The sequence below is a fragment of the Pleurodeles waltl genome, chromosome 5 (genome assembly GCF_031143425.1).
Source record: "Pleurodeles waltl isolate 20211129_DDA chromosome 5, aPleWal1.hap1.20221129, whole genome shotgun sequence".
Taxonomy (NCBI): Eukaryota; Metazoa; Chordata; class Amphibia; order Caudata; family Salamandridae; genus Pleurodeles; species Pleurodeles waltl.
Window position 1 is genome coordinate 698,378,644 of NC_090444.1, and position 26,973 is coordinate 698,405,616.

A 26,973-nucleotide genomic window follows, 5' to 3' on the forward strand; every position below is an offset into this window, starting at 1 on the left:
TCCAAGACACGGAAGTTTTGTAGGTGGTCAGAGAACTGTTCAATTACTTACATTTGAGTTATTATTGTGATAAGTGAGGTCATGGTCTAGCAATCATCTGCTTGAGCTCACTTGGAATTTGAAATATTGGTTATGCTTTTGATCACAAAAGGAAGTACTAATTCCATCAACCTCCCGTTGACTCTCTCAGTAATGGACTTTGCTACACCTTTTTCCCACCAGAGGCTCAGACTTACATATGCATATAGCGTGTTTGTCTGTATGTGCGCATTGTTAAACTTAATTGCACATAGGTTCTGGCTTAAAGCATTCCACAGGGTTACTAACAAGATGTCCAGGAAACTCAATAGTGAATCATTCAGTTTAGTAATCCAAAGCTTCATAGTCTGAGACTTCAGACCAAGCATCCAGCAAACTCTATTTACTTGGTTTCAGGCTTTCTTGAACGAGTGTAGGTGCTTACCTGAATCCCTTTTTACGTAAAGTCAAAAGTAGACAAAAATACAAGGCAGTTGAATTGGACCCTATATTCCTTAAAGAAAGCACAACGCTGTTGGTCACTTTATGAAATGTCTTTACATTAAGTGGTGTGCATTAATGAGATTATATGTACGCTCCAGACATTTTTGAGATTCCAAATTAGATGCAATATTTTCCAGTAAGAAGTCTCTCCTTTTGACATGAGTTGAGTTAATTGCATGACATTTGCAGCGTCGATCTTCTATAATCCATACTTTAGTGATTGGCTCCTTAAGACTGTTCATCTGTCAGACTCATCACACTAGATATTGTCCTGCAAAAGGGATTTTTTTTAAAATTACTTTGTAAGATATTGGCCCCTGGAATTCTCTACTACATTTATTTGGAGGCATCTCTGCAATGCATGCAGATCATAAAGAAATAAATCATCCAAGCGGAAGTGGGAAGCCCATATGTGGCTCTTCATTTGATGTGTGCAGCATAGAACAATCTCCTTGTCAGGAAGGTCTTCTGGTTCATAAACTGTAAACTTTGCACTTGTATAGCGCGCTACTCACCCGTTAGGGTCTCAAGGTGCTGTACTCATAACGCTATGGAACCCCTCCTGGCTTTTCCCTGTGAGGTGCCCACTCCTGGGCACCCCCAGGGTGAAGCCAGGCATCCAAGCGCTGTTGGGGCCGTTGTGGAGATTAAGCAAGCTATTGCCCAGAGTTGCAGAGTGGGACTCATTAATTAGATTAGGCACTGAGGCGAGAATTATCTGGCCCAGGGGAATTGAGCCCATGACCTGCCGAAGCGGGACTTGAACCCTGGTCTTGAGCCAGATCTCTGCTTCAGGGGCTGCCGCTCTAACCATTGTGCCACACTTCTCCACATCCTCTTTTATGGATGTCAGATCTTAATTGTTCTTTGTGTGCTTAATTCCTCATGAGAAAAACTCATTTTCATTGTCTGATATGTTTTTTTTTAGGTCTGTATACGCTCTCCATCCCCATTAGGACACTAGTCTTTGATTTGGACCTTGCTCTGATACTCTCTTAACTTATCTTTCCTCCTTATGTACTCGTGTGCGTCATATCTTAAATTCATGAGGTTGAAAATATTATTTTTTTGTGGCGATATTGAGCTCGAAAGACTAGTAAGCAAAAAGACAACAGATGATACTTTTATGGTCTATCATAGAAAAAAGTTTGTCCTATGTAATCGCCCTTTCAAGTAATTAAGAATGGTTGCATGAGTTGGCCAGTACGTTTAGCTGTAGTTTATCTAAAACTGACGACTCTGTGCAGTCTTTTCACACACACAAGGTAGCAATCTGATTTTTCTTGGGAGACACCAAATCCTGTTATTTGTGTGCCATGAAACCTCTGTTGCTTGGAGACCCTGTGTCTGAACAGATTTGTTTTGGCTCATAGTCTCTTGGATTTGGTTGTTTAAAAAATATAACTACAGGCTTCTGGCAAGATATTGGTGGCTTGAAGTGCTCCTCTGTGGTGATCTTCGCCTATACCATCCTTTGTGTTCCTGATAGTCTTGGCTGCTGGACCCTGAACAGCTGAAGATGATAGTCCAGAGAGCAGCATGAAGTGCTTGTGAGGTGCTGTGCCTGACCAGTGGTTAAATCCGGTGGAGAATTCTAGGTTCTCTTGCAGGGCAACAGGTAGCAATACAAAGAGTGCACAGAGCAGGGTGGAAAACTGTAGAAACTAAGGGCAAGAAATAAGGTTTGTGGTTAAACTTTCTAGCTTCCCCTAGAAAGAGCGTATAACGTTGATGGTGTTAAAGGTGAAAAAAACATAGCTTGTGACAGTGCAATCACTTGCATCAGGATCGCTCAGCAGCAGTGTTACAAAGAAGATGAGTGCACAAAGAGGTAACAGCAGAACCCACTAATAGACAAACTACCGGTGGCTTCTGCCAGATGGTCTTCAGTTCTCTTGGAATGAATGTGACAAGACTATCAAAACACATGCCGAGAGCAGAACTCTTCTGGGCCTACAAGAAGAAAGCAAGGACATATATCAAGAAGCAAATAATAACAGAACACAACTACACCCATTAGGGTAACTGACAATGAACAACAAAGCAGTGCGCACTGCGAAAGCCAAGAACGGCAAAAAGATTACCAACTCCAAAACTCCATGAAAGGAAATATTCCCAAATGTCAGACTACCTAACGATCTACAGAGAGAAAAGGTTCATTGGTGAAGTGGCTTGTGTTCACCTCTAGGCGCCAGGGATTTTTTTTTTTTGAGGTGGGGAGCGACCCCTTAAGCAAGGGTCGCTCCCCTGGTGGGGCAAATTATATTAAGGCCATTTCTTCCCCCTTTGGGGGCAGATCGGCCGATTTTTTGCTACGCCAATCAGCGTCCAAGGGTGGCAGAAACCACTAGACACCAGGGATCTTTATTTGTTTGCGTCAATTTCACGCAAGGGGAGTGACCCCTTGGGCAAGGGTGGTTCCCCGGGGGGGGTGGAGGGGGGTGTATTTATTTAAGGCCATTTCTGCCCCCCTTGGGGGTAGATCAGCCTATTTTTATTAGGCCGATCTGCCCCCGGGGGGCAGAAACCACTTAGGCACCAGAGATTGGTGTGTGTGTATGTGTGTGTTTTGTTTGGGGGGGCAGCCCCATGGACAAGGGTCGCTCCCCATGAGGGCACATTACTGTTGGCCATTGGCTTATTTTTGGAAGGCCCATCTGCCCCCAAGAGGGGCAGAAAGCCCACCAGAGACCAGGGAAGATGGTTTTTTTTTTCAAAATAAAAGGGTGGGGGTATGGCCATACCCCCACCCCAAATAAATGGGGACAAAGTTGTTCTGCCCATCAGTGGGCAGATGGGACAGTTACCCCCGATCCAAACCCTGGAGAGAATGGGGGTGGGGGGTGGCGGGGGGCAGAAAGTCTACAAATTATTGGGTTGGTGACTACCAACTAGTATGGGCCTGGTTATGCCCCCACCCCAACTGAAGGGGGTAACAGTCTTTCAGCTCTCCCCCGCACACTAAAACATCTTATCCCACGGCAAGCCAAACAAAATTTGATTATTTTGGGTTTTTGTTTTACATTTGGGCCTTGAGAGTTTGGCTAACTCTCAATCGTCCCACTTGGAATGGTGGGGGGCTGCACTTTATGGACTTTGGGACTCTGCCATGTAGAAAAATCCACGAGACCTAGACATACTGACAACTAAACATCTGGGTGATTCCAGGGTGGTGTGCTTCACAGGCACCCCGCACCATTTTCTTACCCACAATGCCATGCAAACCTCCAACTTTGCTGGAAATCACACATTTTCCCCACATTTTTGTGATTAAACCTTCCGGAATCTGCAGGAATCCACAAAATTCCTACCACCCAGCATTATCTCATCTATACTGATAAAAATTCTGCTGCACTTGTCAGCCTAAAAATGTTTTTTTTTTTCCAAACTGCCCTTTTGGACCCGCTTTGGTTCCCCCTCAATTTCAACATGTTTTTGGCTCTTCCCTGTCACAAACACTTGGCCCACTTACACAAGTGAGGTACCATTTTTATTGGGAGACTTGGGGGAACGCTGGGTGGAAGGAAATTTGTGGCTCCTCACAGATTCCAGAACTTTCTGTCACTGAAATGTGAGGAAAAAGTGTTTTTTTGCCAGATTTTGAGGTTTGCAAAGGATTCTGGGTCACCAAACCGGAGGAGAACCCCACAAGTCACCCCATCGTGGATTCCCCAAGGTGTCTAGTTTTCAAAAATACACAAGTTTGGTATGTTTTCCTAGGTGCCGGCTGAGATAGAGGCCAAAATCCACAGCTAGGCACTTTGCAAAAAACAGGTCTGTTTTCTTTGGGAAAATGTGATGTGTCCACATTGTGTTTTGGGGCATATCCTGTCATGGGCGCTAGGCCTTCCCACACAAGTGAGGTACCATTTTTATCAGGAGACTTGGGGGAACGCTGGGTGGAAGGAAATTTGTGGCTCCTTTCAGATTCCAGACTTTTCTGTCACCGAAATATGAGGAAAAAGATTTTTTTGTTAGCGAAATTTTGAGGTTTGCAAAGGATTCTGGGTAACAGAACCTGGTGAGAGTCCACAAGTCACCCCATCTTGGATTCCCCTAGGTGTCTAGTTTTCATAAATGCGCAGGTTTGGTTGGTTTCCCTAGGTGCCGGCTGAGCTAGAGGCCAAAATCTACAGGTAGGCACTTTGCAAGAAACACATCAGATTTCAGTGTTAAAATGTGATGTGTGCATGTTGTGTTTCCTGTCACGAGCATTAGGCTTACCCACGCAAGTGAGGTACCATTTTTATCAGGAGACTTGGGGGAACACAGAATAGCAAAACAAGTATTATTGCCCCTTGTCTTTCTCTACATTTTTTCCTTCCAAATGTAAGACGGTGTGTAAAAGAGACGTCTATTTGAGAAATGCCCTGTAATTCACATGCTAGTATGGGCACCCCGGAATTCAGAGATGTGCAAATAACCACTGCTTCTCAACACCTTATCTTGTGCCCTTTTTGGAAATACAAAGGTTTTCTTGATAGCTATTTTCACTCTTTATATTTCAGCAAATTAATTGTTGTATACCCGGTATAGAATGAAAACCCACTGCAGGGTGCAGGTCATTTATTGGCTCTGGGTACCTAGGGTTCTTGATGAACCTACAAGCCCTATATATCCCCCAAACAGAGGAGTCCAGCAGACGTAACTGTATATTGCCTTTGAAAATCTGACATTGCAGGAAAAAGTTAGAGTAAAACGTGGAGAAAAATTGCTGGTTTTTTCACCTCAATTTCTATAATGTTTTATTTGAGCTGCTGTTTTCTGTAGGAAACCCTTGTAGGGTCTACACAAATTACCCCTTGCTGAATTCAGAATTTTGTCTACTTCTCAGAAATGTTTAGGTTTCTGGGATCCAGCATTGGTTTCACACCCATTTCTGTCACTAACTGGAAGGAGGCTGAAAGCACACAAAATCGTAAAAATGGGGTATGTCCCAGTAAAATGCCAAAATTCTGTTGAAAAATGGGGTTTTGTGATTTAAGTCTGCCTGTTCTGAAAGCTGGGAAGGTGGTGATTTTAGCACCGCAAACGCTTTGTTGATGCCATTTTCAGGGAAAAAACACAAGCCTTCTTCTGCATTCCTTTTTCCCATTTTTTTGAGAAAAAAAAGGAACATTTCGCTGTATTTTGGCTAATTTCTTGGTTTACTTCAGGGGAAATCACAAAGTCTGGGATGCAAATTTGGCATGGGTAGCTTATGTGGAGAAGGTTATGAGGGACTAAGCCCCAAATAGCCAAAAAAAAGGCTTGGCACAGGAGGGGAAAAGGCCTGGCCGCGAAAGGGTTAAGAAATGATTGCAACGAAAATTAACTAAAAGACACAACGCGGAATAACTACAGGGGTGCATTTAAAAGCCACTTTTAGGGGTGGGCTTTTAAATGCCTGGTATACATTTTTATTGTCTGGTATAGGTCTGGACGCATGTCTCAAAGTGAAAACTGGAGTAGTCTGCAGAGAGTAGACTTAAAACATAAACCCATGATACAGAAAGATAGGGACTAAACTTGTGTACAAGGCCAGGTAAAGGTACTTGGGTCCGGTAAAGCAGAGTTTACACTTTGAAGATTAATACAGCAAGCATCGGCATAGCCAGTAGGTCTTACCTTAGGGATAAGTTACCAACTTCCTGCTGCTGTGTTAACAACAAATGGAAGCTTCATACTAACCAGCAGTGTTGGGACTATTATTTGCACAGATTTCAAATCAACTTATAAGCCGTAAATAGGCTTTTAAGCACCTCTACTTTCTGGCTGACACATCAAACCAACTCCAAGTTGTTTGCCGCTGATTACACAATGTGGTTATGTGAGCAGTAGCATTAGCTTCGGATCCAGTGGTTAGTTACCTGTTTAAGTGTTGTCTTTGAGCCTCTGTGCAGTGTTCCTCAAAACAACTGTTACTAATGCCTACAAAGAAGCTTATCTGGTTAACTTTAATAAGGGATGATGTGTGTTAAAAATTAGGTCTCTAGTTGGCAGAGGTATGCACCCTGTCCAAATAGGGACCACCATCCTAGTTAGGTAAGTCAATTACACAACTTAAATTAAACTGTGCTCACCTTCTGATAGCTTGGCATAGAGCAGGAAGGCTTAACTCAGAAGGCAACGTGTTAAGTATTTGTGCAACCCACACACAGTAATCATGGGAAGTACACCACAAAAAGACTCCATACGAGTATAGAAGAATAAAGTTTATCTGATCTGTAGGAAACAAGACCAACACAATAAAAAAAAAATCCAATCAGTTCATTATCAGGTATTCGCTAGTTACAGTTATTAATGATGCGCTTTGCAAAGCGAGGGGTTCAACCCGATGCGAAGAGCACGATAAGATGAGCACGTCTCTTTTAGAAATAGCACAGTAATCATTCCGGTTGCGCTACTCTGGTGCGGCAAAGTAACTTTCACTTGTGCCACGGGGAGTTACAGTAAGAGTGAGTATAGTGATGCCAGTATCATAGTGCAGAGTGTGGGAGCTGCGGTCACAAATAACTGTGGATTCCCTCTGAAGTGCCTCAAGACAACCCCCCCCAATCCCCTGTTGAGATGTCAGTGAAATGCACGGAGCGGAGTGCTGCAGTGCAAGTCCAGGGAGCCTTGGCTCTGGCACGAGATGGAGTCCGAGTGTACCGCACTGCAGCGTTACCGTGAGGCCTGGGGATCACTCTTGGGTGCCCAACAGCCAGCGCTCTCGGTATTGTGCTGATTGGTGCTGGTCTCAGGGTAATCTGCCACCAGACTTGCAGGGGAAGACAGTCAGTACCGTGGTAGTCGGAGGGAACTTTGGCTCACAACACCAGACACTTTGCGCACTTTACGATGCTTGATGGAAGTGTGTCTTTGATGTCGCGGAGACCCGCAGTAGAACCGGAGGCAAGTCTGCTAACCCTTGGAGACACTCTGGGGCTAGTTGCTAGAGCTTAGGTTGCAGGGCAGAGATTAGTAGGCGGTAGGGCAGCAGTTCTTGGGAACAGTAAATCCTAGCAGTATGGCAATCCTGGCACACAGCAGTCTTTACTGTAGAAGTGTTTCCTTAACTCCAAAAATTTACTGTCTTTAGTGGGTCAGAAACCTCAAGTACTTCTACTGAGAAGTACCTTAGATGTGTGGGTTGACTTTAAAAGGTTTCTGTGAAGTGCACAGGACCTACTTTAAGCTCAGCCCTGGCTCCAGACTATCAGTGGGGGGTGAGGGGTATGGGGCGGGGGTGGGGGGGTGTTAAATCCCCCTTGGTGAGGGCTCTGGTCTCTACCCTTTGAGGTGTAAATGGGAGCCAGTCCCAACCTCTTCCCCAGTAAGATCCATCAGAATGCAGATGCAGCTGACTATCCTTTGTTCTGGGTGTCTGAAAGGAATGCACAATTGTTCTGGGTGTCTGAAAGGAATGCACAAGTGTAGCTGTCACCTAGACCACGCCAGACGTGTATTGAAGATATGCTGTGGACACACAGGGCAGAGAGAGCAGAGAAATGCCCATTCTCAAAGTGGCATTTCTAAAATAGTAAGGTAAAATTTGACTTAACCAGTAAAGAGGATTTATCATTACCATTCCAGTGATACTAAACATGACACAGCTAATTCTCTCAGATCAGGAATCAAAGCTTAAATGTATTTTAAGAAATTCCCAATGCTGGCCTATAAGAGGGGCAGGCCTCTCAGTAATGAAAAACTACTTTGGCAGTTTTTCATTATCATTGACATGAAAAATGTAAAAGTACATGACGTGCCTTTTGCGTACACGACACCCTGCACTTTGGGCAACCTAGGGCCTATCTTAAGGGTGACTTATGTGAGAAAAGAGGATTTTAAGGCTTGGCAAATGGTTTTGAATGTCAAGTTCTACTGTCAGTGAGGCTGTGCGTGCAGTGGCAGGCTTGAGGTGTTTTTTTCAGGGCTACTTGAGTGGGTGGCACAATCAGTGCTGCAGCCCACTAGTAGCATTTAATTTACAGGCCCTGGGTATATGGTATATCACTTAACAAGGGACTTATAGGTAAACGAAATATGGCAATTGAAGATACACCAGTTTTACCATGTTTAGGGTAGAAGCACATGCACTTAAGCACTGTTGGCAGTGGTAAAGTGCTTAGAGTCATAAGGCCCACACTAAGATACAGCAACAAAACAGGAGGTAGAGGCAAAAAGTCCTGGGTAAGACCACTCTTAAGGATGCCAGGTCTAACAATGTGTAACCCAAAACTCATTTTATTGACCCTGGAAGGTTGAACAACTGAACTTGCCCTGAAAGATTCAAATCTTTTTCAAGCAATCTTCTATAGGCGCAGTGGCCCTTAACCCAAAGAGCTATCCAAGCAGCTCAAAGTTTACATCCGTTCTAAACTTCTATGTCACTAGCTTAAGTACCCTCTTTTTATCTCTTCATTGTATAGAAATAAAACATAAAAGCAAGTTTTCTAAGAGGTCTTGCAAAACTCCATGAAAAAAGAATAATTCTGAAACTGGCAGGGAGAAACATTCTGTGTTCGAAGGTAAAGAAAAATCACAAATTAGTATTACCCTTTGCAACAACAAAAGAAGTTCCCCTGTTAGTGAGGGGAAATGAGGAAAAAAAAGACAATGCAGAGTAACATGCAGCTCATCCGCAAAGTGCTTCAGCGCCTCGTCAAGAGTAGTAAGCGCTATTCAAATGTTCATAGCATACAATGGAAGCTTGTCCCTTTCACCCTGAAATACACACCAATACCTACACCCAGACTCTACTCGGACACACATCACGGACCTGCTATTCAAATTACATTTTACTGCATCAGTCCCTGCTGATAACAGTAGTGTGTGAATTTAGCCCTTCGAGTACTTACTGCGTTGTGACACATTTAATGCAATTTTATTTTGGGGGAGAGACGGTAATTAGTTGCATTAGCTTTCATATTAATCTTTCGCCTGCATGTAAAAGGCTATGTTATAATGCATGAATTTGCGTTGAAGCAGAAATAACCCAGGCACAATGAAAGGCGTGCTGCTGGCAGTGTAGGAAAGATCTTCCTAATTAGAAAACTGATTCAGAGGAATCATACTTGAAAATAAATAATACACACATCAGCGTCAAAGAATAGCTGCAAGAACACCACACAGTGTGCAGTACAACTGAGAATTATAGATACATACACTATATTAAACTCGAAAGTATATCATTAGGGTGTGGCTGAAAAACGGTATAAGCGCCATCAGAAATAACTAGAAAAGGGCACAAGCGTGTGGGGCGGTGGAAAAAAAAAAAGGCATTAGGATGGAGAGGGACAGCGTGGGAGATGAATTGGTGGGTGGGGTGAGTGAGGGGATGTGAAGCAGCTTCAGAGATGGTGATCGATAGGAAGCAAACCTTTTTTTTTTTTTTTTTTTTTCTTCCAAACACTTAGCAAGCACAGGCTCACAATATGATGACAAAAAAAATTGCAGTGGCGAAATCCCCCCCCAAAATGGCGACTGATTTGGAGAGTGGATGTGGCATAACATCCAGAGCTACCGACTTTGAAACTGGGGAACTGTGTCCGCCTATTGGCGTCGGCTCTTCCCTTGCCTACAAAAAAGAACTATAAAGAGAAATGCCAATCAGAAAAAATAAAATAAAACAGTGGTGCAACCCAACAAAAGCTGTTTGGGAACCAAATATGTAACCGGAACAGAAAGACAAATGCCTATCCATAAGTTTATTTGCACTACAGCAGTTGTTGCAGAACTCCTGCGGGGTGAACGTGTACTGGCAGAAAAGCCAACACTGGCAGAAAAAAATGATATAATAGTGCGCTTAGACAAACCTACATGCATAAAAGGGCAAGCCTACAAGTAATAGGGCCATGTTCCATGGGAGGGGTTGGCACACAAAAAGGACAGACATATAACCAGCATAAGCCCCATCGAAGCAAGCCTTTTTGAAAGAACACACAAAGCAACAAATTAAAAGCTATGGATCAGCTATAATCCCACTAAGTAGAAAACTGTATATTTTGAAGAGTCTGCGCATGCACTGCCTAGATGAGACCTAAAATTGAGAAAGGGAAGAAAGCTGAAAAATGCTAGATAACAAACTGCGACTACAAATGAAGGGGGGGGGGGGAAAGTTAAATGATGCATGAAAGAGTTCAAACAATAGAAGCTAAATGTATTTTAAGCCCTATAAACAATTGTATATATCAAGAAGGGAAGATGGTGATGCAAACCTTTCTGAGTAAAATCCAGCGACCACTATCACCCCAAAGTCGAAGTTGGAGCTAGATGCAGCTATTTCCCCACCAGAGGTCCTTCAGGCAGTCAAGTCTCTCCAGCCAAATAGGAACAGGACACCGGTCACAGATGGCCTTACAGGGACTTTCCTAGAAAATGTTCATCCTTTACAGATTCCATCGATGACAAAAATGTATAAATTGTGAGACGAATAGTTTCACACTGGCTATGCGAGAAGCAGAGATGGAGGTTGATATACCAAAACCAGGGAAACCTGTTGACAAACGCAAATCATACAGCATAATAACTCTTCAGTCCTAAAGTCTACAGACCTTTACTAAAATACTGGCCTAACATCTGTGCAGAGTAATGCCTGATTTCCTTGAACTGGATCAGGTGCGATTTATCAGGAAACATCAAGGTGCAGACAGCAATTGGGGGTGGGGAGCAGTAGCCCATGTAGTGGAGAAATGCAGAAGGGAAGGGAGTAACCGCTCTCCTGGTGTCATTGGACACAGAAATACATTTGATCAGTTGAGCTAGGACTGCTAGAGGGTGAGCCGCAAGTACCAGGAGCTAGATATTGGCTAACTATATCCACCCAGAAGCCAGAATAGTCAGTGAGTGGCTCCCGGGAAGGTTTTCACTTGAAAGGGAAACCAGACAGGGTTGTGCACTGTTGTCAATATATTTTGTCCGGTGGTGTATGCATGATCCCACCATTCGAGAGATCAGGTTTTGCGGGTAGGACCACAATCTTAGCTTAATTGCGCCTGAAGTCTCCTTATTAGCGCTGAGAGCGCTTGCAAGAATTCGAAAAAGTAGACAGTTTTAAGATACACACAGACAAACCTAATATTTTAAATATCTCCATCTCGAGAGATAGAGAAGCAAACCAAAAAGAGCTGTCTCCTATGCAGTTGAGTCAAACACTTATGTATCTGGTGAATCCTTATTTCCATCACATTAGATATACGAGCTTGTGCTAATTAGCCTCAGATAATAGGGAATTTAAACAAATGGAAGAGCTAATGTATCTCCTAGTTAGGGAGGATTTCTGTATTAAAAAATAAACATCATGCCCCATTTATTATGTCTCTTTCAGGATCAACCCATGACTATCCTACTCACTGAATTTAACTTATGCCAAAAACGGCCTCATTGGCAAAAGGACATTTGGCATTCCTTTTAATATATCAATGCTGTACATCTCAATCCTGGTACAATGTTTAGCAAGGGACTCAGAAAAGAGATGATTAATTATAGACAGGGCAGTAATGGGAAGACATCTTTGGGACGTACCTTGGATAAGTAAACTGTCACGACTTGAATCAATATATGTTTGGTGGTAGCTTTTACTATCTTGGCAACATGGGTTAGCATCTCAGTCACAAGTTATCCACCCAGCTAGCCCCATTTATGTCTGCCCACTTAAACAAAGATCTTTCACCAAGTATGGATGAAAGGAGGTTTGGGATTTGGAAAAAAGGGGGTTTCTCTTGTTATGAGTTATGTTAAGAAGGGGCAAAGTTAAGTTATCCAAAGACTTAAAGGGATAAGTAACATTAAAGAGACCGAAAGGGTGAATTACAACTAGATCGGACACTGCTTCATTAACCCGATTATTAAAGAAACCACAACCAGCCACCTAAGATCCTTTGAAAAAACGCTGTGTATTTATACTACTTAAGGCCTGATCACTTACTTTTACCTGATATTGTTAGAGGGAACTTAAAAAAATAAAATAAAAACAGATTGACCAGTTTTAATCCGCATGCTGTTTAATAGGACAAAGTCTTAAGTGTCAAAGATTGGTCCTCGAATTGGCACATCATCAACAAGCGCTTTAGGAGCCTTCAGCACAAGAAACTGTGTATGAACTGTTAATGAAATTGTATCTGACACCCAGCAGATTGAAAACAATATACCTGTACACTTCAGAAAGGTGCTGGTGTTATGAGGCAGATACACACATTGCTTAATACATAAGGTCATTTGCCCTTGTACAAACCACAATACATTTTGGTACATAAAAACATGACAAATGTTTTGAAGAAACTTGTCAGTGCTTTAGTAGAGGGTTACAGCAAACTCACTGTAATTGCCAAACATCATATGTCAGAGGTACCACCTGGAAAAATCGCAGTGTCTTATTGAGGAGCGTTTTTAAGCAGAGCAAGCAAGCTATCGATCTGTTTAATTGGTTCTTGCAGCCCTTTCTCTCTAACTTCTGCTAAACTCTAAACCTATGGAGGACAGCTTGATACCACATTCTATTGAGCTACAGGAGGTCCCATAATGGAGAAGGGAGTGGTTGACTGTGACTTGTAATGAACCCGTATGACCTCACCAATACTGGAGGAGTGTATAGTTTCTCGTGGACATCAAATGGAATAAAGGAGCAGTGTTAGTTAATGGCAGTGTCTGCTGGAAGGGTGGTTGCCTTAGAGGGATTACTCTGTTACAAGTTATTAGAAAATGGAGAATAATTCAATATTTTATTATCATTTGTTCAATATAAATATTATATTTGTAAATATTGTGGGAGACTGGAGGAGCTACTTGAAAATCCTAGCTGTTATGAGTTAAGAGGAGGCTTAAGGTGAAATTACCAGTGAGAAACTTACAAACCCATCTTTAACCTTTGGGTTTTCAGTATTTAACGTAAGGCGTGATTATATTCTATAACAGATGTGCTATTTCTATGTGTCGATGCTATTGGTGCATTATGTTGTCGTTCTTCAGGATCCTCTCCACTGGTAATCCTTTTGTGAATTGAAAAGGGTTGGATTCCAAGAAAATTAAAGCAAACCTGTTGGAAGAAAGACTGAAAAAAATGAAAACTAATTATTGACTACCTTTACAGAGGCCTACTAACTGCCCTTAGTTTGTGAGTCTCACACTGAAATAAGGGACCTTCATTCATACAAGCGCTGCCCAGGTCACCAAGCTTCCATTTTTTTACTCGTCATGTTGCCTCAAAGACGAGTTAAATTTAATTACATTTCCAAAACAACTGCTGTGATAAGATGCTCATTGTTTCCCTTTTCTGTTTGTTTCAGTTCTATAAACATGTGGTGCAGAGTGTTGAAAAATTTATTCAAAAGGTAAGTTATTTTCTGCAAAACACCTTTAAAATGGTAATTTCTGGCTGACTAGTAGCACATGCAGCAATGTGTGTATCATGCATAAAGACTCGAGTGTTTCAATACCTAATAGTGTAATTTTGGCATACAATGTGAAAACAGTAACACCAGTTAAATTGTTGTCAACACACTGCTGTTCTTTTGCATGTGTGTTAATTTATGTCCTTATGAGGATTTGCCAGGGCATATTTTGTGTCGTTATTTGTTGTTGTACATGCACCCACCAGGGAAGCAACTTGAACTGTTTGCTTGTCTGCCTTTGATCTAATAGGTTTACGTTTTTAACTTTGAATTACTAAAAAAAAAAAGTTGGGCGCTCTCTTAAAACTACATTTGTGACAGACTAATTTTGTGGGCATTTGATTGTGGTAAAAAAAGATTAGGTTTAGCGGGTGGGAAGTTTGTAGGTGCCCTGGAGTTTTTGTACCTCTGCCTTCACTTGTTTAAAATACACATAAATGGCCTAATTTCACCCAGTTTACAAAAATACACGCTTTCTGATGGATACTTCTGACTTTAGATTCCTCACCTTTAGAATATTTACCAGACACCAAACTAGATGGAGAAGTTTCAACACCAGTGGCCCTGTGCTGCTAGTCGGAGAGGTGAAAGTCTGTGTTGGACATGATCTGCCCAAGAAGTAACGGAGCGGGATAAATGTCCCTCTGCGGGTCAGTGTCTGTGCCTTTCTTTCTGCACCTTAGAACGTGGGTCCGGTGCGCAGTTTCCTTTTTTCTTCGTTAACAATTTTACCCAAATTAAATTACAGTGCGCAAGTGTACGCTAAGCTACCAACTCTCCTAACCCCCCCCCCCCCCCCCCAAAAAAGACTGCAACATTCAAACAATGTCATGAATGTTGGAAACAAATGTTGGTAATCAAGCCACATGAGGTGTGTGGGGTAGGGGCACAATTTCAAGTCGTGCTAAGTATGTGCCCTCGTGCGGCTGAAGTTTGTTCTGGGAGTAGGAAGTGAGGCTGCACACCACTGAAAAAAAAAAAAAAAAAAGCCACCAATCCAAATTAAATGTTTAGATCCATTCCCTCTCTTGAGTCCGCTTCTGCAACAGGTCTGATTGGCTGTTGAAGTTATCAGTAAGTGTAAGTCAGAAGAACGGAATCATATTTTAAAGTGGGACACAACCCCATCCCGCCACTCTGTGTATAGAGAAGCTGCAAGTGCCACTCGATCTCGCTCCTGATTCTGGAGCTGATTTTGCAAATTGTCACGATGTTCCCGGAGTTGGCCATGCAGTCAGTGGCACTACAACAGGTCAAAGCTTCTAAGGAGGCTGCTTACTCCCTCTGGCTCCCTTGGGCTCCAAGGATCCACTGGTTACTGCTGATGGATCTTCCCTCATTGCCGCCCGAGTCCTTCAATCTCATCTGGTTATGCAGAGTGGGAGACCCCTCTGACTCCAAGACCTGAGCAGGTCTTTCTTTAGTTGATGCTTGTACTGACTTTGCTGTTGTCAGAGGGGACTCTGGTGCAGGATCCAGCGTCCAACCCTGATCCCAGTCTGTCTGCAGTACGATTCCACTCTAGCGCCCTCAGAAGCTCCATCGTCTTTTTGGGTCTGATTCTAATCAGAGTATGCCAACATCTGGAGATGACACAGGTGATGGTCTACCCTTACATTATGATGGCAGTTAGTACACGGACTCACAAGACCTAATAGGCTTGATACATCCCCCTGATACAGAGCTCAATTTGCCTCTTTGACCACCAAGGAAGAGAGTGCTTCCTTTGCTGTTGTAATCAGATGAGCAGCTGAGCTCCTGGATCTATGATTGTCAACTGTTGAATTAAAAGCAAATGTCCTTACAGAGGTTTTATATCCTGGACTAGCCTTATCTGAGCCCTTAGTTCTTTTCAGTTTAGCCCTTATGTAAATTCAGGAAGCCCTTATGGGCACTTGGTCTAAACCTTGCTCTTTGCTCTTCTTGCCACTGGTGAAAAGATCGGTAGCCAGGTTTCACATATTGGCACTCTGCACCCCAGATTTTCTTGAAAAGTACCCTACTCCTGAGTGTTTAGTCCAGTCTTCCGCTAACCATGTGAATGCTAATTTAGTCTCTCATAATGTCCTTGTTAGCCAGCTTAGCTTGAGATCTGTTGGTGAGATCTCCCTTTTTAGGCCTTTATACTCATGTCCTCTGGCACATGACCAGAGTGATCTGGCTGATTATCCCAGAGGAGTTTGGAGTCTCCCTGGGTCAAACCAATGAAGATGGCTAGGATGCTACCGAATATTTGCGTCTGGCTAGTATGGATACTACTGATTTATTGGCGCAAGCGGTTGCACTAGTGTTGTTCTCAGTCACCATCAGACATTTGCCCCAAAGGTAACAATCTCACATCCAAGAGATGGGCCCTCTAGATTGCCCAACCTGACTGTGTTCTTCTGTCCTCCCCCTCCCCCCCCCCCCCACATCACAGCAGCTTTCAGGGGAGCACCTATCCATCTTATTTTAAGATTTGTGAGCTTTCCTATCCAAAGGGGCCATTGAGAGTTTTCCACACTGAAATAGGGACAGGATGTTACTCCCCCTGTTTCTTCTTACTGAGGAATGATGGAGGCCTTAATCCTATTCTAGATCTTCACCTTCTAAATGCCTTCCTGAGAAACGACAAATTTAAAATGCCTACTGGTCTAGGTTCTGTGTGCCCTGTCTCTCGAAGACTGGATATTAGCCTTGGCTTTGCAGGATGCATGTGCCTGTCCTGCAGTGCCCAAAAAGTGACCTACTATTAAAGGCTAGTTAGGAGTGATTTCACTTTGCTGTGCTCCCCATCTACCTTACCATCACTTTCAGGAGTTAACAAAAGTGATGGCGTTGGTTGCCTCATATCTCCAGATGTTGGGGAATACCATCTTTCCTCTACATTGATGACTGGCTGTTGCTAGCTGATTCACCAAAGGCAGTCGTAGGCAGTCTCCAGAAACAGCAAACCTCTTGACATCATTGGGAATTCCCTCTTTTTCTTTTAAAAATGAAAATATTTTTGTTTTTCAGCAGCTCCTCAAATATCCAAGAGACCAGCAATACAGTATATCAGCCGTATTCAGCACCAGTAATACAAAAGACAGGACTTAGAATGGCATTTCCCCTCACCCCTTCAAATTTGCCCTCAGACACTCATCGGCCAGAGCAAGTACAGACTATCCACGGCTGTGGGTCTCACCCAACAATTTCGTGACCCCACCCTCCTATTCCCCCACACTCAGTATTGCACATCAGGATTCTGCATGTCCACCTCATTTATTACTTCTAAGGAATGGAACTGCATCAAATTTCCCCAAATCCTACAGAATTTTTGGCTGCAACCCCAGCTGGCATAGGTTACTTTCTCTGTCATCATAAATATGTCCATGCCTTGCCTCCAATCCCTCACATTGAACTCTCACAAGTCCCCCAATGACAAGCACTCTATAGGCCACAGCCAGGCCAAGACCACCTTACAGTAGCTCCTATTCCCTGTCCACTATTCCTGGATCAGTGGGCACCCCTAAATCTTATGAATAAAGGAGTCATCCTCCCCTTGACATCTCAAACAACGCAGACATGCTTTCCCCATAGTGTGTAACTTTAGTCTGTCAAAGTATGCTCTGTGTAAAATCTTAAATTGGACCAATCGGTGATATTGCCACTTTTCGCGGCTGCATCCATGCTGCCTCCCATTCAGTACCCTCTGCTCCCTCGAGTCTTTGATTCAATGCAATCTAATTAAGGCATCAGGAATGTTATTCTTTATGGTTTTCATGTGTCACTGATATCGCTCATCTCCACGCTCCTCCATTAATAATCTCCTGTCGAACTTGGGCATAGTCTGGAATTCCTTCCCCCGGGAGACCTTCCTCCCTCCATGCATGTCATATTCATGTGTACTGCAGAAAGTTAGTTGCACTCTGGGCAAACTATTGTTGAAGATAGGCAAAGGACATGATATTTCCACCTTCCAACAAGTCCCCAATCTTAAACATGCCAAAGCTGTCCCAGGCCTCAAAACCATGTAGTTTCTGCATATCCGGTAACGATTGTTCCTCCCACAAGGAAGTCTCTCTTGTAGGTCAGCAGTGACATCCCAGAAGAGTTGTAACCTTAAACTATGCTTTGTCACCTGTATGGCTGGGAGGAGACACTGCTTCCCTCCTCCCCTGTAAAGATAGTGTAAACTGGATTTCCCCTCCCACTATGACCTCTCCAGTCGAAACATGGAGGTAGTCCAACAAGGCAAATATCCAGTTGTTGACTTTGATCAGATGGGCCGCTCAGTAATACGCTTCCGGGTCAGGCAGGGACAGCCTGCTATTAAATTGGCTACACTGAAGAGTTTTCTGGACAACTCTAGGGTGTTTTCCATCCCACAGGAAGGGACACATGTCACTTGCTATAGTGGCAAAGATCTTTGGGGAGATCTAGAAATATGTATTTTGCAGAACATACAGCATCTTCGGGAGTGAAATCATTTTAAACATGGCTGCATACCCCATCAATATAAGGGGAAGTCCCCTCCACCTTTGCATTTCAGCCCGGCTTGCCTCACCACTCTCCCCAGGTTGAGGGTAAAGCAAAGGTCTTCCTTGTGTGTCATAAATACACCTATGTATTTAACACCCTCCTGTGTACACTGAAGGTATCGGGCACACAGTACATAATCATCTCTACTTGTGGAGTGTAGAGGATGGATTTATCTGGCTATTTAATTTGATAGCCAGAATAATTCCCATATTCCTCAAACAGTTGAAGGATTAGTCAGTGAGGTTGGTAGCTTTGTTACATACAGTAGTATGTCATTGGTTAACAGGGACATCCTTTCTTCTACTTATAAACCCCCCCCCTCCAATCTGTCCTCAAGCCTTTTATCCAGTGCCCCTCCCAATTGGGATCTTGGAGGAGAGAGCACCATTAACTCCAGCTGTTTCCACCAGGGCCTAATAATACAAGTGCACCCACTCTCTAAATTGGAGCCCTAACCCAAATTTTACCAGTGTATGTTTTATTAATGGCCAGTGAACTTCATCGAACACCTTTTTGGCATCAAGAGACACCAAAACATGTGGGTCAGGATGTTTCTGTGTTCCATTCAGCCAATTGTGCATACCCAATAAATTATATCTCGTCCGTCGTCCCGGCATAAAGACGGACTGGTCTCTGTGTAACAGGGGAGTAATAACATGTTGGGGTTGTTTGGCAAGTATTGTGGCTAAGACCTTCACCTCTGATTTCAGGAGCAAGATCTGTCTATGAGGCACACTGCTCCTTTGCTCTGCCGTTCTTTTGAATGGCAACTATGACTGCCGTTCTCAGGTTGGGGGTGGGGGGAGAGGAGGAGCCCCTGTTGTCTCGCCTCCAAGGACATGTTCAATAGATGGGGGCCCAGTATCCTGCTTTAGCTCTTGAGTAGTTCTTCAGGGATCCCGTTGGATTTCGGGGCTTTATTGGAGTTCAGCTTCGCCGTTGCGGCTTGGACCTCTGTTGGGGGGTAATTTCAGCTTCCAGGTCCTCACAGGCCTCAGTATCTAAGATCGTGGTGTTCACATCTTTAAGATGCCTATCAGTTAGGGAGGCCTTCTGTAGCGGTCTGACCCTATAAAGCTCCTCATTGTTTCAGGCAAAGGCACCTGCAATCGCTTCATCAGGATCTACTTGAACTCCCTGGGTCCTACTATTTCCTGGACCCATCTAGCGTCGACTTCACACCTTCCCAGCCATGCCAAAGCTTTCCTGGCCTTATCCCCAATGATACAGTCTGATTGGTTGCCTCTAGTTGGATCTTTGCTCTCTACCGCGCCAACTCTTGATATTCAACCCATAGTAGGTCCAACTTCCTAAGGGTGAGGGGGGTCACTGAGTGCTTTATAATTCTAGCAGTCTACTACAGCTGCAGCCCATTCCGCCCTCCCTCCCCTACCTATTGCTTCTCAAGAAGAACGTCTGGCTGAACAAAGGTCAGCCTGACAGATGCACCACATTTTCAGGTCAGGCAGACAAGCTAGACATGTGGTATTTGCGCAGGCTCTAAGCTGCCTGAACTGAACTTTGCTGGGCTGAAGAAGTCACAGCCTGTGGGCGTGACCTCTTCAGCCTAGTAAAGGTGCCTTGAGGCACTCCAACTCATGACAAGGGTGAATGTTACTGATTGCTTTGGACCTGGGCGCTTCAGTTTTAAGCCCTGAAGCACCTCAGTCAGTGACCCTTCCTCAGAGTGGGGTGGGGTCAGCAGTCTCGCTGACCCCCATCCCACTCTGTGAGGAGTTGGGAGTGCTGCCTCCCCTAATTGGCTTACCTTAGGTTAGCCAGCGAGGGAAGGCAGCAGTCCCAACCCTCCTGAGACCTCTAAGGCAGAGCTGAAGGTAAGTGTGTGTGTGTGTGTGTGTTTTTTTTTTTTTTAAATGAATGTTAGTGTGTTCATGTTTGAATACTTGATTGTGTGGGTGTGTGTGTGTATGTATATACGAATGAGTGTGACTGTGCATGTGTGTGCCCCCACCGCAGCCTCCAAAAATTACCCGCTGCCACTGGTCTACTCTCAGGCCCCTCTGGGGCATCCATCTCTTTCTTTCTTTTCCAGGCGATCAAGTTCTGGGCACTAATCCGAGATACTGTCTTGTACTCCTCCGAGAGCACCACTTTAGAAGTGACTGAGCCTGCATTTTCTTTAAAGTAGTCTTCAGAATCAACCTGGATCCCAAGGGCCACCTCTTGGTCTTGCTGTTCTCAGGCATTACATTTACAGCCTCCCGCCAAACCGTCAGGAGACAGTGATCAGACAACCACTTGCCAAATAATCTACCTACTAATATTGTGGTATCGGCTGTCCCACTGTGCCGGGAGAGCCGCTTTCGCATAAACTAGGTTTCAATCCTGCAATAATCCTTGTAAAAGGGGCAGTCTGCAAGGCATGACCAAAACAGCCTCAAACCTGGACAAAGGTAAAGCATTTACCAATAACATCAAGTGATTTTTGAAAGGCAAGCCCAATAACAAGTGAAAGTGATGGGCGTGGTTAAAAGCACACAATACTTAGAACAGGCCTAAAAAGTGTATTTTATTAACAAGCATGAGTGTTTTACCTTACTAGATCATATTAATACTGCATTGAGAGACATTTAGGCATTTATTAGAAGTGATAGTTTTCAAACATGATCTTGGAAATATCCACACTGCTACATTCTGAAAACAATGCCATTGGTGGACCAAGAGGCAAGTCTTTTTTTCAGGTTCAACTTGTATGTAGCCTTGGTTGTTATATAATTGGAACAACATTATAATTTATTAAATGAAATGCGAGAAGCTTTTGTTTAGCACACATCTTGAACTTGTGTATTTCAAGGGGCTATCATGCAGTAATGAAGAAATACAATGCAAATGTGAAGCTAACTGATTGCCTAGGATCTTACTGTTTGGTCAGATAGGGAAGCCAAGACTGATGCCAGGTTTTCTGGTTTCACATTTTGCAGTTAAGCAACCAGATGCATTTCCTTTTACATTAGAAGGTAATGCTATGTCTTTAATTCTTGGTGCATGAAAATAGAGCGTCAGTGGAAGACAGAAGTCATGTGAAGGCTTGGTTTGTTATCCGTACCATGTATGTGCTTTGTGTTCCCCCTATGCCCACCTTTTATCACCCCCAATCCTTGCCCTGTTGGCATTGTGTGGCCCTCTTGCATGCCACAGACAGTATTTTGTGGCCCCTGGGAAAGTGTTTGAATACCCCTACCCCAGAAGAATAAGTTACTTAACTTCTGTAACAGTCTTTTGGATTTTTTTATCCACCCACAGATTCCTTACCCCCGTCCTGTCTCCCTGTTCTATTAATGTTCTGTTCTGTTCCTCTTTTTTGATCCAAAAAGACCCCAAATTAGAGAGCTGCACACAGGTACCTCTGTTTATTGTTGGGCTCTGTATCCCTGGGCTTGGAGAAAGTCATGCAAGAAACTGACATGGACGTGTAGACTGGCACTTGTATTTGGCTCCCCAGCTCAACAAGACCAATGTAGAGCCACATGGTGCCACCTAGCAGTGATTGGAAGCATACCTGTGAAACCTTGAAAACATAGATCTAGTCTAACTCCAGTGGGTATTCTAAAGGTGAGCAATCTGCAGTTAAATCAAATATCCCACAGAAAGTGTGTTACTGAAAGTATGTAACTTGTTGTTTTTCCATTGGAATTAAGTCTTGAAACCCTTGCATGGTGAAAACCTCACACCTTTGATGTAATTCATAGAAAGATCATCTCTCACTTTCTCAGGACACATTGGTGTAAGCACCTTCTGCTTGGGGGAGCAAATCTCTTTGCAGTTTGTGAAAACGTTGCACTTAGACAAGGGGGAATTTGAATTTCATCAAAAGCAACATGAGGTGGGCACAGTGAGGGCCCTTGTGATTTAAGTAAATATGTGCTTCTGTGGGAACAAAAAGGGAAATGCTGTTTGTTTATTTGAATTGATGTCTGTTAAAGCAAAGTTATTTTGAGGAGGGATTCAAAGCCTTCAAGCTTCTCCCAATAAAATGTGTATAGCCAAACGTATGAGAATTTACTTATTGCATGTTCAGTGGAAGGAATCCAGGAGTGGTCTTGCATGTTGGATGCATAATGATGCATATTTTTGTCTTTTCTTCTTCTCCCTATTCCCCCCCTCCTGAAACTTCACATCCAGTGTAAGCCAGAGTACAAGGTGCCGGGTCTCTATGTTATAGACTCCATTGTTCGTCAGTCTCGGCATCAGTTTGGACAGGACAAGGATCTTTTTGCTCCCCGGTTCTGTATTAACATCATCAATACCTTCCAGAACTTATATCGCTGTGCTGCCGATGACAAGGTAGAATAATCTTTTCAATACTAGTAAAAATTGTTTGTTTCATTACAGAATTCAGTCATTAAATATTTGAATCTGCCAGCATTACACGTTAGAGCTTAGCGTTCCAACTTAATTAGCAGAGGTCTTTTGTGTTAAATGCTGTATTCTGATCTGAATTGAGTTGTACTAATTGTGAGAAATAAATGAGTATAATCTGGCGTTACTGCCAGGACATCAATAGACTATTTTTGTGGGTAACATATGCTTGGCGTGTTGTCAGTCAAAGGAAGTGACAGTAGCAAGTTCTTACTATTTCTAGATTTGCCGGATGGTGGTGTTTAAGTGATAGAAGGCTTTGGTATCTATATATTTTTTAACTTGTATTTAGATTTTTTTTTAAATCACATCTTCCCATCCCTCAGTTCTAAAACCTATTGCATAAATCTGCCCCTTCCGTACAAATAAACTTTCCATCTAAAATCTCTTGTTGAACAATTTCCTGCTCTAAAATGAAAAAAAGAAAAATATGTGGATTATATTGATATATTTTGGCTAAACTGAGGGTATGGAAACCATATCTTAGCATAGAGACATATTGAATGTTTAGTTTTGAAATTATTTTTGTCAAATGAGTTTGTAGACTAAGCATGTTGGACAGTTAGTGTGCTTAGGTATAACACTTCTAAAACCTAACTTCTTACAGATTAATATATATATATATATGTATATATTTATTTTTTTTACTATCTTCACGCTGATATTGCTAGTTATGGAGAAGACAGTTCTTCTCTTATGGTCTATCTAAGAGTGATACAAAAAAGCCCATAACATGATAAACTAGTGTAATATATGTAGTACTACAGTTTGTACTAAAACACGTAGTTTTGCAAAATTGTTCCAAGCTTTATTTAAACAGGGTGGTTTATAATCTTGTTTGTAAAATTCTCTTAACTTTCTTATTCAAAACTGTGTCTTTATCTGGAACCAGAATATCTTCAGTAATGAACCTTTCATAGATTACATACTTGGCTCATTCCCCACTGCCAAAGTGGAAGTCCCACAGCATAATTAGAAAACAGCATACTGTTATACATAGCCTAGAAGGGCTAGAAAACATTAATTTCAGTATCTAATCTACATCATTTAAGACTGAAGCACCCTGTAGAACACTCCCCTCAGGCCTCCCTCCTTTAGATTTTTAAGCATTAGTGTGATCTTACATCAGTGTGTAGGACAGGGCAGTGGTCTTCAAACTTCTTAATGTGCACACACCTAAGTGAAGAAACAAATTATCAGGGCCCCCCTCCGAATGTCATAATTATTCTATTAAATTGTCAATGTTTAAATATGTCTAGACTTATTTAAACATTTCAGTAGATTCTGATACTGTTTTTAAAAAGGCAATCAAATACAGGATTGCCAAACATACTATTCTGGCAAGGCATGCCTTACTAACGTGTAAAAGTATTCACACTGTGATTAATAGAAGTGGGGGTGAAGTTGGGGGTTTTGAACAGTATTTGGACGTTTCACTTTTGACACACCCAGCTTGGATATAAATGACTAAACAGGGTAGTGATGGCCCATAACAGAGCGGAATACTGCTGCTCATTTTTCTTTCAGCTTAACCCCTTCGCTGCCAGGCCTTTTCCCCCTCAGGTGCCAGGCCTTTTTTTTTTTTTGGCCATTTGGGGCAGGGCGTGCTTAGGCCCTCATAACTTTTTGTCCACATAAGCTACCCACGCCAAATTTGAGTCTTTTCTTTCCCAGCATCTTGGGATTCTAGAGGTACCCAGACTTTGTGGGTTCCCCTGAAGAAGACCGAGAAATTAGCCAAAAGACAGTGAAAATTACGTTTTTAAATAAATTTGAAAAAAAATGGGAAAAAAGGGCTGCAGAAGAAGGCTTGTGTTTTTTCCCCTGAAATTGACATCAACAAAGGGTTTGCAGTGCTAAAATCACCAGCTTTCAGGAACAGGCAGACTTGAATCAGAAAACCCAATTTTCAACACAATTTTTGCATTTTACTTGGACATATCCATTTTTACGATTTTCTTGTGCTTTCAGCCTCCTTCCAGTCAGTGACAGAAATGGGTGTGAAGTCGCTTTAGATCCTGAAGCGGGGAAATCATGGTTGGAAAATGTCCAAGCAAGGGGGTGCTGTGTTGTCCTAAAGGGGGAGGGGAGATTTCCCTTACGGACTAGGTGTTCTCACACACATAATAGTGTCTTGCTTCATCATTTGACCACCTAGCCCCACTCAAGTAAGATGATACTACTTGGGCGGACTCAACCTCTTGGTTAAAAGAACCAGAGGGAGTGCTGAAATTAAACTGACTGGATAATTACAGAGATCCAGAAAGGGTGAAAAATAAAATTACCAAACATGTCACCAGTGGCTACTGCTGGTTTTAATGGGGGTGCATGCTGGTAAGGCTAAGAACAGGGGGGGAGAGGCTCGTTAGAGAATAATGTCTCTTGGAGTCTAAAAAGAAATACGTATGACCAACATGTTTCTGCCCTCACAAAGTGCTGGTAGGTCAGGGGCATTCGTCAGGGTCGGAGCACACGCAGTAAGTGAGGTGCTCAAAGTGAATAATGTATTGCCTACCTGAACAAGCAGTTCACGGTGGGGTAGGTCTATAATAGCCCGGGGTTGGGGGCGATTTGCCTCTGGTCTGGCTAGTGCCGGGGGGGGTTTCCCTTGTAGTCACACTCACTCCAAAGGGAATACCATGGGGGGGTACCTACATTCCGGAGCCAGGCCGCTCTGCAATACATTATTCACTCAAGCTCTCATGGCCCAAATGTAAAACAAAAACCCAAAATAATTAAATGTCCTCCTGCTTGCCATGGGATAAGATGTTTTAGTGTGCGGGGGAGAGCTGAAAGACTGTTAGCCCCTTCAGTTCGGGTAGGTGCATAACCAGGCCCATACTGGTTGGTAACCAACATGCCCCTATTATTATTTATTTTTTATTTTTTATTTTTATTCCCTGGCATCTAGTAGACTTTCTGTCCCTCCCGGGGTGTGGATCTGGGGTAATTGCCCATTCTGCCCACTGGTGGGCAGAACAACTTTGGCCCCATTTATTTGGGGTGGGGTATAGCCATACACCCAACCTATTATTTTGAAAAAAAAAATCTTCTCTGGTGGGCTTTCTGCCCCCCTTGGGCGCAGATGGGCCTTCCAAGAATAGGTACTGTGCCCCCATGGAGAGCAACCCTTGCCCAAGGCCCCCCCCTAACGAAATACACACACACGAATCCTTGGTGTCTAGAGGTGTCTGCCCCCTTTGGGGGCAGATTGGCCTAACAAAAATAGGCTGATCGGCCTCCAAGGGGGGCAGAAATGGCCTAGTACAATTTGCCCCCAGGGGAGCGACCCTTGTCCAAGGGGTCACGCCCCATACATAGAAACATAAAGTAAATATATATATATATATCTATCTATATATATATATATATATATATATATCTCTATCGCCCTGGTGTTTAGAGGTTTCTGTCCACCCCCCCCCCACCCGGGGCAGATCGGCCTAATTATATGGGGAGGGGAGGGGGGCGTCAGGAGGCCATGGGGTGGAAGGGGAAGCGATTTCCCTTCCATCTCTGCCCAGTTGAGGGGGGTTGTAGGAAGTTGGCTCTGTATGTGCTATTTCAAAGTAAGGAATAGCATGCACAGAGTCCAAGGGTTCCCCTTAGAGGTAAAATAGTGGTAAAAAGAGATAATACTAATGCTCTATTTTGTGGTAGTGTGGTCGAGCAGTAGGCTTATCCAAGGAGTAGTGTTAAGCATTTGTTGTACATACACATAGACAATAAATGAGGTACACACACTCAGAGACAAATCCAGCCAATAGGTTTTGTATAGAAAAATATATTTTCTTAGTTTATTTTAAGAACCACAGGTTCAAATTTAACATGTAATATCTTGTTTGAAAGGTATTGCAGGTAAGTACATTAGGAACTTTGAATCATTTCAATTGCATGTATACTTTTCAAGTTATTCACAAATAGCTATTTTAAAAGTGGACACTTAGTGCAATTTTCACAGTTCCTGGGGGAGGTAAGTTTTTGTTAGTTTTACCAGGTAAGTACGACACTTACAGGGTTCAGTTCTTGGTCCAAGGTAGCCCACCGTTGGGGGTTCAGAGCAACCCCAAAGTTACCACACCAGCAGCTCAGGGCCGGTCAGGTGCAGAGTTCAAAGTGGTGCCCAAAACGCATAGGCTTCAATGGAGAGAAGGGGGTGCCCCGGTTCCAGTCTGCCAGCAGGTAAGTACCCGCGTCTTCGGAGGGCAGACCAGGG

The 26,973-nt window shown here is 43.2% G+C and overlaps 1 protein-coding gene across 3 annotated transcripts in view; it reads left to right on the plus strand.

Moving 5' to 3' along the window:
• The window catches only part of SCAF8 (SR-related CTD associated factor 8), a 1,507,655-nt gene that overhangs the window by 61,117 nt on the left and 1,419,565 nt on the right, over positions 1-26,973 (plus strand). For all 3 annotated transcript variants that reach the window (XR_011203719.1, XM_069234634.1, XM_069234635.1), the window contains exons 3-4: positions 13,770-13,814; positions 22,521-22,682. Coding sequence is in view for 2 of the 3 variants with exons in the window: in XM_069234634.1 (XP_069090735.1) it covers positions 13,770-13,814; positions 22,521-22,682 (207 nt within the window). In the remaining variant the exon portion in view is untranslated. The remainder of the gene's footprint in view (positions 1-13,769; positions 13,815-22,520; positions 22,683-26,973) is intronic.